This window comes from Xiphophorus hellerii, chromosome 1, assembly GCF_003331165.1.
Source record: "Xiphophorus hellerii strain 12219 chromosome 1, Xiphophorus_hellerii-4.1, whole genome shotgun sequence".
NCBI lineage: Eukaryota > Metazoa > Chordata > Actinopteri > Cyprinodontiformes > Poeciliidae > Xiphophorus > Xiphophorus hellerii.
In genome coordinates this window covers 12,277,081-12,290,657 of record NC_045672.1, presented here as the reverse complement: position 1 = coordinate 12,290,657, position 13,577 = coordinate 12,277,081, and the positions used below count along the sequence as shown (strand labels likewise).

Genomic DNA, 13,577 nt, shown 5'->3' with positions numbered 1-13,577 from the left:
AGAAGCCCTGCACACACAGCACTCCACATTCCATTCCCATGAAGCCATGGCACCGAGCCATGAGGTTAACCCTCTGTTTGCTGGGACGCCAGGAAGAGTGGCAGGTTGTGCTCACCCTATGGTATGATCTCACCCCAATCTAACAGATTTGTTGAGTAGAACTGCTGTCAGATACTCCCGTCACGTTTCGTGTGAGAACTATTACATTCTTCTTAGAGTTACAGCCTCTTATAATTAAAACCAACTTAAACCCTGTCTGTTACACTTTTAAGTTAATGGCGGAGGGGGCAGAAACATGATTTCCTTCTCTGAATTCATTGCACAAATGAATGCAATCGGAGATCTTTAAACAAAACGACATCAGCAGACTGTTGAGCATTATTTTGAGGGCTGGCTGTAAGGATGGGCTGTAAACTGTGGCACAGTAATAACGCTATGCAGCAGAAAATGTGCTCTGTTCTGTACTTTGCCTTGACATGATTGAAAGACAATGGTCCCATGGATAGGCCATTTCGGCATCAAATGTGCATGCACATCACAGGGCAAGGGTGTGCTATCCATCACATTCGGAGAGCTGTCAGAGGTATGGCTCGCACAAGCCAGGTTCCTCCCACCCCACCCCTACTCCAAGCATTTGCAGCTGCGTGGCAATACAAGATTAAACCTTCTTGTATATATTCCACCCTGAACATGCCGTTTGCTATGCACCTTGCAAAATGCTTCTTTGCACCGTCGTGTACGAGTCCGGGGTTTTCATGTAGCAGGAGGCGGCCGTGGGGGCCAACAGGCAAACCTAAAGATTTGCCGTCATCCATCTCCAAATCGCCTCATACGCACTTTTTAAAAAAAAAAAAAATTCAGATAAAATATTTTGCAACATTTGTTCATTTGCAATATTTAATGACCCAATAAGTAGAAGTAATTTTGATGATAATGATAACAGTGATTGTACCAGTGATATTAATATTAATATCATTTATACAGTGGAAAGAGAAACAATGAAGCGAAAAATGGTATTAGTAAAAAAAAAAAAAAAAAAGCAAAGACGATAAAAACATCTTATGCAGTAAAACTAGCCAACTGAGTAAGTTTTAGGGCTCAAAAAGGGATCATGCATTGTGGTCTAAAATTAATGAATTTCAGTTTTATGGCCACTAAGTTTCATGGGTGCTTAAGGAAGCATGGGTTGGCAAACCAAATTAGCTGGTTTTAGTTTGTAGGTAAAACATGAACATGAACAGAGTATTAGGTTGTGTAAAATAATTCTAAAGAGCTGCCTGGTCTTGGTTCAGGTCCGGCCTGTCGTCCCCCCCTGTACCTTAGGGTGATTTTTATCCCACGTTGGTGTGGTTTTTGTTTTACGAACTCGGAGTGGAGGGGTGGTCTCCCCCTTCTGAGTTTCATTTCACAGAAAACTTCTGCCTTCACATCTATGCACATTTACATAATAACACATATAGACCTAAATACGCTCTTATACATGGGAGCATTCGTACAGACATCATGCAGCAGCTAAGAAATTGAAAGTGGTGTTATTAACTTTTATAACTCCAGCTTAGCAGAGACATTAAGTTCTTTCTGTGTTACTGTTCTTATAAATTAGTAATTGTATCTCTGTTTTGCACCTTTTTTTCTTATGCATCTCTGTTTGCCATCTTTGTCTCACCACAGCCTGTTGTCCCAGTCATTTAATAAAGTACAATGTGCAAGCCCAAAATGATCCTATAATCATCACCTGAGTTCACTCATCAATATTTAACTATTACTGTTTCAACGTGATCCATACATTTTGCTCAAGAAAGTTGAAAATTAATCAGTGAACTCCATCATTTTCCAGTATATTCCAAAAAGGAATTTCCCATTACTGCCATTTTAAGAGTAAATCTGTTACCCACACTTCAAAGCAAACCACTGCTAACATATTGCTTACTTAACTAAAAAATAAAAATAAAATAAAATAAAAAGATCAGCCTTTTGTTTATTCAACTCTTGAAAACTGTAAGAGCGAACTCCTGTTGCGTTTGGACCTAATTAGTTAACAAAAATTTGATCTCTAATCCAAATGTTTGCATGTCACTAACTGGCTCAGCCACATACAACATTTATAATAAGATTAGCAATGTAAAAGTTAGAATAGTTGTGTCATTTTGCCATTCATGAACATTAAAGCATTACAGGACCTACTGATTGATTTATTGATTAAAAGTTGTTGGTCTACACAGCAAAGCCGAATAAGGAAAGGAAAACAACAACAACAAAAAAAACATTAAAACACGGTCGGACTAAAAAGAGAGACTTTGTGCAGCCTCCTCCCATCCGCCTTGGCACAATAACCCAAATGGAAGCCTTTATGAAGCCCTGATGGAAGCAGAGTGCGCTTTATAATGCACAGCCGTGCACACTATTACATTTCCAGCTAATCAGAGGCGCGCAGTTGCAGAAAGGAGAGCGGTTGCCAAGGCAGCCACCAATCTCCCCTCCCCCCCTCTTTGCTCCCTCCGTTCCTCTTTCCCGTTTATTATCGGCAGAGGTCGCATGGCAGAGGGAAGTCCAACCACTTCTGTACTGGAACCAATGCAAGAATATGCAGCTCCATAACAAAGCCCGTATGGAGTCCTGAGAGCAGTGGAGAAAGCACGCGTCCGTGGGGGCTGTTTTAATTGTTTTCTTTTTAAAAACAAACCAAAAAAAAAAAAAAGACCGTGAAAAAAAGAACCCACAGAACAGGATCTAAGTTGGAGGTTTGCATTGTTTGGCCAACACGTGCGTACCACCAATGCATTTGCACTCTCCGTTTAGAGCGAGTGAGTGAGTCTGTTTCGCATCCTGGTGCCGGGCTCTGAAGGAGGACTGCGCATCAGCGGAGTTGGTGCCGAAGTACGAATGCGAAGAGAAGAGAAGAGAAGAGTGCACCGAATAAAACTCCTGCACTTGTTTGGGGTTTTTTTTATTTTTATTTTTTAATTTTATTATTTTCAGTGTGTATAATTACTCCTACTTTCTTGTGCTTCTGGCGGTGTGTTTGACAAGACAACAGTGAGTGAAACACGCCGAAAGTGATTTCATGCCTTCAGTCTCGCTCAGCCTGAGATGGACGTGAGATTTTATCCTGCGCCCCCGGCAAATGTGGGTTCATGCTCCCTGCCGACTGATCCAAGTTGCCTGAGCTCGCTGGACTATTACCACTCGAACAAGGTAAATAAACGACCGTTCTCTGCAATCCTGTATCACTTGTCTGTTTAGGAGAGACATAATACATCCCGCAGCAGTCGCGCACTGTAAACGGATGCTTTTGTACGCGCTTTTGCCAAAAGGCAAACAAAAATAAAAATCCGTCAGGTGTGTGCAAGTAAAAGTGTACTAGATAAGCTTTGACTGAGACTTAACTAAGTAGTATTTTTTTGTTAAATAACACTTAATTGATTAAAAAAATATATTTTTGACAGTCTGCTGTTCAACTTTTCTTCTCCTCTACATACCTTTCATGATAATTATGTCCCTGTGGACGTTGCGCAGTTGTGTTTTGCATAAAGCTGGCATGACATCTCTCCAACCACAGGCAGAACAGAGAGAAATACATGCATTCCATAAAGCCCCGCTCACTGCTGTCCGGTTCAGCATTACGCACTCCTTTCTGTAATTTCTTGGATGCTTTCCACATGGAGTTAGGCGATTAAATGGATGTGTGCCTTTAATACACAGTTAATTACTTTCCTGCGAGCCAAGCGCTGTCTGGTTGTTTTCTTTCGCTCAGTTTTGACAACCTGCGGGGTTGGTTTTCTTGACCTGCCCAGATCCGCCGATGCAGCGCTGGTGGCCTTTACAGCTTGATTCGTTAAGATGGATAAAGTAATTAATTAAGTTCTGTGTGAAAAAAACCCCAACAACAACAAAACTGTCTTGTCAAGCTGCAAATAGAATGGCTGGATTTTAACGAGCAAAAGCGTCCCCACAGTATAACGGTGCCACCACCGTGTTTTGAGCTGGGGTCGACATTTTTAAAGCGATTTTATGTGTTAAAATAATTGAAAACCATGTATAATTTTTCTTCCGCTTCACAATACTTAACAGTATTGCTATTGGGATGACAATGATATACTGTTGACAACACAGTACCAGGTGCAAGGCAACACAAAGAAGCACACAAACTCCAAATGTTAACGTGAACAGCAATTGTCAGCTCTTGAATTCGCTTCCTTGCTGTCTGCTTGAATTAGGAATCGTTGTTGTCACTTACCACGACTGGAAGGATAAATCCTCGGCCCCTACAGATGCTGACCTGCTGTCTGAAGTTGGTACGAGATTAAAGAATGGTTCAGAGTTCTCTCTTCTACAGATTAAAGATAGCTTTTGAGTTTAAGAAGGAGGGAATGATGCAAAAGTCAGTCGGGGATGTTTGCCTTTCGCTGTGTGGGCACTGGAAAATCTTTATAACTGAATGGAACAATCCTGTAGTCAAAGTCTCCAGGTTTCGGGTCATGAAAAGTTGTGCAACAGTGAACTTGACAGTTTTGATTTGAATGCCTGTGAAATGAGTACCTTGTAAAACTTTTATCGATAAGGGAAGTTTTCACCTGCGACACATTAGTGGGATTTTTTATTTTTTTTAACTGTCTTCCCCCGCCCCTGAGCTCAGGCTATCTTTTTTTGTAGGTCAAATGAATTAGGATCATCCTCCATGCGGATAATCCAGAGAATACGCTGCTATCTATGCAGAGTGCATGAATCCTGGAAACAAAGCCACGAGATATTAAATGATATAAAGCACTTCTGTGAGAACGAGAGAGAGAGAGAGAGAGAAAGTGACTCTAACCACTGGTGCTGGCAATGAAGTGTGGCTTTCCTTAGAAATTACAAGTGTTCATTTAAATAATTAAAACTGCTCTACTGTCTTTACTCTGGGTTCTCTTTACAAAAGGAGCAGAAAGTTTCTATCGTCACATGTGTAACACTAACTACCCCTCACCAGCGATGCAAATGAGACCGGCAGGGAATCGTTTGGTGTCCTGTTAACACAATGCACAAGGTCAAGTTCCTCTCTGAGAAAACTCGTCAAACCGACTGTGGCGTAAAACAGACATACTGTAACGAACGAATCAGACGTGCCTCCTGTGAATTATCTCCTGACAGCCTTGGTTTGCAAGTTAATAAATTCTGCCCAGATCCCCCTTTTGAAGCTGCAGTAAGGCCAGAGGCTAATCACTACATGGATGTGTTTCTTTAATGCTTGACTTTTCAGAATCATGTGGATATTTTTTCTTTCCAGTTGCATCTAAATTTGTCGGTAAAATCGTTAGCTTGTTGTCCTGCAGGTACAGCCTTATTATAAAGAGTACAAAATGGTTTAAATCTTTGGAGTAAAATCTAAGGTTCCCAACTGCAGCCATATTGGCAGATAAGTAAAAGTAGCAATGTTTTCACTTTAGGGTGTCTGTTTTTATATGAGGGCAAAGGAAATTATAAACAAACATTTCTACCATTCTTGCGTTACATCCACAAACTTTAATGCAGTGTGTTGTGTTGTACATGATACACAATTAGAAAGTAGGGCATAATTGGACAATAAAGCATTGTTTTATTTTAAAACGTAAATAAAAATCTGAATTGTGCGAAACTCATTTAAGTTCAGCCCACTCTACTATGATACCCCTAAATAAAATGCAACCAACAGTCTTCATAAGTCTTGCAATTAGGCAATAGAGTCTCTCTATGTGTCACTTAGTGCCAGCAAATAATTAAAACTACATAAAACTCTGAACTTACCGATCCTCCAGTGAAACATACTGATGGCAGCATCATGCTGTGGGGATGTTTCTCTTGAACAGGGATAGATACAGACGCTGGTGTTGTTAAAAGTGCCTGTGGCTTTTTGATCATTTGAGTATTATTGTGTTGTATTTAAAGGTTCCACTTTTAAATATTCAGCAGTTTAATATTTCAAAAAAGTAAATAGCTGTGATTTCTCTATTCAGCAGCTCAGTCATCATCCCCATTAAAATTGTATCCTGTATTCTGAGCACGGCTGAAAGGTGACCACCAGTGGCAGATGTACCGCAGGTCGAGGACATGGGATTTAAATAGAAAGTGTTTTATTAAGAAGGAACACAAAAACAACATAAACTAGCTGGAAGTGGGTAAAAACAATTTCCCTGTTCCACAGTGTTATGTCCTGAGTCATTCTTGATTCTGTGGGCTTTAGATTGCGTAACAAGTTTTTGCGACGTCCATGCAGCACATGCTGTTGTCGTGCCTTCAACTTTTTGTCTGCCCGTTTAGACTTTTTGATTCTACCTGTTCTAGCTGTCCAGTTTAAATTAGCAACTATCACAGTGTACCAATATTTACTCTGATTATCTGCAGCTGCATAAATCATTTCCTTTAGCTTCTCTGCCTTGTCCATGATCAACACACACACACACAAAAACACCTCACAGGAAGGAAATGTGAACTTTGTCCTGTATTTGATGTCAGATGTTTATAGAGATAAATCATTTTACTTGTTCACACTTTGCTAAAAGATTCTTCTCTGCCAAGCATTTGAAAAAGGTAAGAATGTCCCCCCAAAAAAGAGATGCTTGACACGAGCAGTGAAAGTACATGAAGTGCGGATTGAAATGATGCCTGGAGATCTATAAATAACCCTGAAGATGTCTACTTCAGTAGTTTCAAAACTCTGCATTTTGCTGTGAAGCTGAAAGGTTGTGTTGCTGTTGTCTTCTGCCAAATCTGAGAAGAAACTATAGAAAATTATACCGTCACGAGAGCGTTTTGCTCTGAGACTGATGCAAAACCTGCAGTACCAAATTTGAACACTTTCAGGTACATTTACATTCTCGGTGTGTGGCAAAACGTCTAGCTCACGAGACAAGATCAGACACATTAGTGGGTTTATGAGAACAAAATTATATTTTATTAACACTATTTCAAAAGGTAAGAATACTTGTTTTTTGCAGATTACAACTGGTGTTTTAGGGCATCTCAATCCATTTTGAATGATTCGGTTTAGGTTGGACTTGAGCATAGATTTCCATTTTTTGTTGTCCCTATTGTATTTTTATAAGTAGAGTGAAGATTCATCAAACCTCAGAATATTCTTAAAATAACTCCTGTTCTGTGCAACATTTTCAGGTTTAGTTTCGACTTCTTTAAATGTAGGGTTTTTGAACTGAGTTCTTTCAAAGAATTGGTTCATTTTAATATTTAGTTATTAAACAGACAGCCCAGGGCTGCTAATTTAATCCGGCATAATAGTCATTGCTAAAAACGATAAGGTAACTAGTTTCTTCATTAGAACGTGTGTAGATTCATAGTGCAGCATTTCCTGGCGCTCCAGCTCGTCATTTTGTCTTTTTGAGTCGTCAGTCAAAACATAGCATGTCCGTCTGTCCGGCAGTGTGAACAACTAAGATGGCATATGATTATTTGCATATCAAATAAGCAACTCACATATAACCTGCTGCGCTCTTCCCCTTGTGCCTATTATCTTCCTCACTCAGTGGAGTAGCAAAGAAGGAGCTTCTGAATGTGTAAAAAACTACAAAAAAAATTATTAAAAAGTCACAACTGTGGCTCAGTTTGCATTGTTTGTTTTAAGATGCCACCTTTAATTCAGTTTCAGTTCAGTTTATTCATTTTATGCGTCACATGTCATCTCAAGACACTTTACTAAAAAGTAATTTCTTTATTTGTTATGGAGCTGAGTGTTAACAGCCAGTGTGATTGATTTTCTGTCTTTATTATCCATCATTTAACCGGAGAACAACTCAAGAACTACTTTCCTCTTATTTCAAAGTAAGGGCCTCAAACACAGATGCATTTAGGGGAAGATAATATTGTAATATTAAGGTTTAGAATATAGAATTGCTGCTTAAAATATTGATGATCTGCCAAAGCAGAGAGATTGTGGATATCAGTTTCATTTTCCTCCTCCATCTTCTTCTTCATAAATTAACCTTTAGGCACTAGTAATCACTGATTTGTGCTTTTGACAACTACTATGGAGAAATGTTGGATTAACATTTAATTAGAATTACTGTGTCAAATAAAGTTGACATCAACAGTTGTACAATTGTCACGTTTATTGGCCATCAAATGCAACAATGAAGATGCCAATCCTGGTATCTGCTAGAAGGCTAACTGCTAAAGAAATTAACTTGTCTGTGCTTTGATTTTCAAGATGGTTGTGATTGTTAACTTGTTGGACTAAAGGCACCATGTCTGAGGGTCCCTTTAGCCAAAATAATGCAAACATGAAGCAGTCAGACAAGCCTTTTTATCATAGTGTTAAAAATTTTAAATAATTGTTTGCATTTGTTAAAGCTTTATGAGACTCCAACACAGCTGGGTGACACAGATGGACACTTAGTAAAATGTTTAAATGTTACATTTTAATGGATAAATTCCAATCGGCACAATAATGGTGTTTTGTATAACAGAAAGCATTAGTGATTTGTTTACCACGTTTTTGTCTTTGATTTTATTGTCAACATAAGACCACAAACATCCAATGACTTTAACACGTGATCAGGCTTCGGGGCGGATATTTAATTAACTTGACTAAATGCAGTTAGTGTTGGAACGAGTTATATATCCCATCCTGGTTTTAGAGAGTAGGGAAAAAAAGCTTTTCTAGACCAAGAATAGAAAACAATCAGGTTTCCCCTATAACTGTATACTGAATGCCTTTCTTTTGACCAGTGACTGACCTTTTATATTGTGGGTGTACAAAGACTGACAGATCCTTTTTCTATGGAAATCACCTTCTTTGTTTGTCCCAATAAAATATTTCATCTTAGGCTTATTGCTGAGCATCTTCAAATAGAAATAGATTTGTCTTGAGCTCTAAATATGATTTTTCTTTTCCTTTTGGTGTGGCCCCGCAAATACTTTTGATGTTGGGATTTGGCTAGATTAGCAAAATTGCGCAAACTGAAGAGAATCTGTTCAGTTTTTTCCTTTTACCTGAATTCTCTGTGTATCCTTACAGTGATTTTTTATTTTTTTTTGTAATGTGTGATTTTATACTTTACAGTGAAGCACTTGCCTTTACATCAGGGGCCTGCGGTCGGCTTGGACTAAAACTGGATATCCCTTTGTAAGACAAACCTGACCATGACAAAAATATTGTGCCATTTTAGTATCTTAGATCTTTTGCGGTGTGATCTCATTACACTCCTAACACACCAGCAGCTTGAGTATGATGGGAAGCATTTGAAGTAAACACATGCGTATTGTCTCATAACATGTCAAACTGTAATTCTACTGTGGCTACTTCACAGAACAACTCTGGTTTGCTCTCAGAGGCAGGAACATGGTGCCTGCTCCTTTATTTGAATACCTTAATCAAACAGTGCTGACTGGTGCAGCTGGGGTGAGGTGCTTGTCTACAGTACAGCAAAAGGATAGAGTGCAGACAGAGTAGGGCCTGTGTTTATACACTTACGCCCCACCCAGCTCATATATCATCCCAACAACCGATATCTGCAAGGAAAAAAAACAAAAAACATAACTGAAGGGCTGTCTTTGTTAGTTGGTGGTCTTCTTTGCCTCAGACAAGCTGGGGAATGACGTGCTCCATTTGCATGCCTTATCACAGTTTTATTTTTTATGACAGCGCAGACATGCAAAGGGCTGAATTACCTTTTGTTGCTTTGTCCAACCACTTTCCATTAAGTGATCACCCTTTAAGTGAAGCAACCTTTTTTGAATAAACACAGACAAAACATTATTTATTGTTTGATTTAGTGACGCGGGGGAGTTATTTTTAATACCCTGAGAGCTTGAATGTGGCTGTCAAAAATCAGCAATCCCTGTAATGCTGGCTGTGGTGTACATTCACGGTGAGTCGTGTTTTCACTATTAGCTAATGACAAACTCTGTGGTATGTGACAGAAGGGCAGAGGGGGAGAATGAAGGGATAAGAGAGAGTCAAATGGGTTGAAGTAATCAGCGCCCCCCCCTGTATGGGACGCTCTGGATGTGTGTGTTTGTGGCGCGTCGGGGTGTGTGCGCGCGTATGTGCATGTGTGACTGGGCATGCTAACTCTGGAGCATTCAAGCGTTTTGCTGACTATGGAGTCACAATCACAATTGCTTTCATAGCCCTGTGCAGAGGAAGGCCATGCATACCACAGTAAAGGCCGGTGACAGACTGCGAGCAGGGGCAGAGCAAAACCACCCACTAAATCGTATTCTCCTTGCACCGGCACACAGGGGAGATTTTAATGGGGATTCCAAGCATTTGAAATCATTTCAATAAAACTGCAACAGGCTCTTAGAGAGGCTGACTCAGTAAGCCTGTATGAGGTCCAGACATTTCCCTTACTTTTTGCGTTTTATTTATTAATATCCTCGCGTATTTCACTCTGTTTGAGAAGCCATTTTTATCAACTGCTGGTTTTCGTCTATGGACATGCGTCGGACATTTTCCAAGACGGGTTGTGATCATATAAACAGGACAGGAAAATAAAAGCAAAACATGAATATAGATAGGACACCTGGACCACAAGCAGCATTATTAATCACTTCTTCACCATTCAAATGCCTAGCATCTCTTTGTTTGACCTTTAAATGCTGTGTTTGATGTGTGCAATGAAAATTACATTTTGAATAGGCGTGTAAATGTGTGTGTGTGTTAATGATGGGGGGAGGGTTGGTGTTGGTCCATGTGGTGATTATTGGTCATGCCGGTACCAAGCTACTTTCTCATTGCGGGCACCAGTGCATCCCCCTCAGCGTCTGTTATCATAATTAAGACCCGCCGCACCAATGGAGTGTGCCTACATTAGTCAGCCCAAGCCTTCCCATGGGGCAGTGCGGTGATAGTCTCATTCTTACAGCAGAAGAAGACGGAGAACGAAACAGAGCCAGCACCTGCTGCAGAGTAGACCCCAGGATTAGTTCAATGTTGATTATGTTATGTTAAAAGGATGAAAACGCTGACAGGTTTTCTTCAGTGTTTGGTTTCTCGTTGTTTTAGACTAAAATGACAAAGCTGACCAATAAATATGCTTCTGGTAGAAGTTAGAGAGAAGTGATTTTGACATGTTTTGAAAATATCTTTATTTCATATTTTTCCTTCTATATTTCTAAACATGTTGAAGGTTTCTCTGAAAGATCTAAATGGAGTTTTACCTGGATTTCTTTTAGTTTTCTTTTAATAAAGTGACAACAAAAAAAAGGTTAAGTGTACAGCTATTTAAGTGATAAAGCAAAATAAAAAGTTAAACTGAAACTACTCTAATTAGAGTAAAGATTCATTCAAAAGTTTCTTTACAGACATGGATCCTTGTCTGTGGTTTTGAAAACTTTTTATTGTTACAGTAAGATTCTTAGTTTCTTTTAAACATTAGTGTTTTTGCAATGCCCACTATTTGTGCTTTGTGTATAAACAAGGATTTCATGATTGCCAAACTTTGTTGTTAAAAATATTTCAGTGCAAACTTACCCAATTCAATCTTGAAGGGTCACATTATTTTAGATTTTGAACCACAGTATTTAAATCCATTACAAATTAGAGTTGAGAAGAGCTTTAAAGCTCTTGTCATCCTTAACATCCTTATCGCTTAATGTTTAGCCTTTTGCATTATTGCATTATTGCTTTCAAATTGTATAAGTATAGTTTCTGTCACTCTGTCTCAGCAGGTTTTTCTACTAATGACAATGTTAAAAAGTAGTCCAGGCTTTCTTAAAACTTTTATATCCGAGTCAATGTTGGACGACTCCGTCAGGCAGCCCAAAAACTATTTCCTGTCTTACTTCAAATTAAGAGTCTCAGAAATATACACATGGCATGAAGCTCAAAACTGTTATATCAAGAAGTCAAAATATGAGCTTACCCTGTGTTCACTATAAGTCCCATGCTGACGACACTTTGCATGTGGCACTTCACTTTGACGAGAGATAATGTGGTATTCTAACATTCAGTCTATCGATATACTGCTAGCTAAGCACCACGTTAGCATGATCTGAGTCTGTCGTAGTTTGTAGTTGATGCATTATTCCTAAGTTGAATACCTGATACATTTTCCTGTCTTCAAGGGAAATGTCCTTCTCCTATAGGAGGCCTGGGCCTGTTTGAAATTATGACGGTATGATAACTTTAGGTAAAAATATCAGGGTTTCACTGTATTATGATTAAAGCTCTAAAAGGTGTTATTTTGCATTTTCTTTAGCATGGGCTGATCTTCACCCATTGACATAACCTGTTGCCTCCACAGCCACTGCTGTTCTAAAACAACAATTAGGACAGACATGTGAATTTAACCATAACCTCTCCATGACCTCAGCATGATCTCTACAGTCATAGTCAACTTTAATGGTCTCAGGAAGCTGCTTTTAGATCACAGGTGTGATGGTGAAATTTCATCCCGCTCTAAGTGTGCGTGTTCATACTTGATTACATGATTTTTGGCACATAGCACAAGCTATACTGATAAAGATTACATCCAATAGGAAAGTTGTATTTCCACTGCTTTAGTAGCTAAGACAAATCAGGTTAGTCGTCATTTTATTGACGAATCATGTTGGAAGTGTTTTTTTAGACTCCAAGACAGTGTTTGATGTGAGACAGATTTTAAATATAAATTTTATGCACGCAGAAACAACAGAAGTCACAAGTGTGAACCCCTGTATTTAAAATGCACATTCAGCTAAACAACTGCTTAAGTGAAGCTACTAAGCCTCTCGGTATTTTCGCTTAGAATTAGTCACATATACAACAACTCCAAGGCGGGAGTTAAGCTTGGGAACTTGCCTGAACTCTCAGAGCTACTAATGAGGGGTCATGATACCACAGCTGATTTGATCAGCACTTTATCTCTGACGTGACAAAAAAAACCCCAAAACAAACAAACAAACAAAAAAAAACAAGAAACCATATGACAGGGAATTTGAAACCTGTAACCGGCCCATGCTTATCCAACACTCATGAATCGGATGACTTAATTACATCACATCATGTCAGGACAGTGGTTCTTGAGGACCAGAGTTGGACATCCACACTCTTTGGTGACTAGCTTGACTCCTGACCATGACACTGGTTTTCTTGCAGAATAATTTTTTTTACATGTTAATGCTGCCATAAAGAATATTTCTGAACCAATTTCCTTGAAGATCTGCCAGGTCTTTTCTATCTCCTGCTGACTTGGGAATATACAATTGAAGGCCTATATTTTATTCTGCACATCCTTGGAGATGGTACAGTTTAACCATCTGATTTGTGTCAAATTGCATTGAATTGAATGGATTGAATGGTTTTGCAATCCTCTCTTAATTCTGGGCTTCACTCTTAAGAGTGCAGGAAGCTTTGGTATATGGACATGGCTGACTCTTTGAAAATTCCTGAGTAAATAAAACACACGTCCATGTATGTTCTGCATCTGGATGAACCAGTTTGAGGTTATGTGGTTTGCTGGGGGACCAGAGGTCAACATGGTAGAGATGGGTTAAAGCCCAGACATCTTACCCAAATAAAAATATATCAGAGTGTATATTTTTCCTTTAGTGACCTTAAGGGGTCCAGCCCTGAGGAAGGAAAGCACTCAAAGTTAAAATCTTAGTTACCAATTTCATCTTCT

The 13,577-nt window shown here is 39.2% G+C and overlaps 1 protein-coding gene and 1 long non-coding RNA gene across 2 annotated transcripts in view; one reads left to right on the top strand and one right to left on the bottom strand.

The window, feature by feature from the left end:
• The window catches only part of LOC116725753 (uncharacterized), a 34,803-nt gene extending 30,205 nt beyond the window's left edge, over positions 1 to 4,598 (bottom strand). The window contains exon 1 of the long non-coding RNA XR_004340476.1: positions 4,238 to 4,598. This is a non-coding gene — a long non-coding RNA (uncharacterized LOC116725753). The remainder of the gene's footprint in view (positions 1 to 4,237) is intronic.
• Positions 2,508 to 13,577, top strand: part of LOC116725745 (TOX high mobility group box family member 2-like) — a 103,394-nt gene continuing 92,324 nt past the window's right edge. The window contains 1 exon segment of the mRNA XM_032572093.1: positions 2,508 to 3,195. Coding sequence (XP_032427984.1) covers positions 3,091 to 3,195 — 105 coding nt within the window. The 5' untranslated portion in view covers positions 2,508 to 3,090.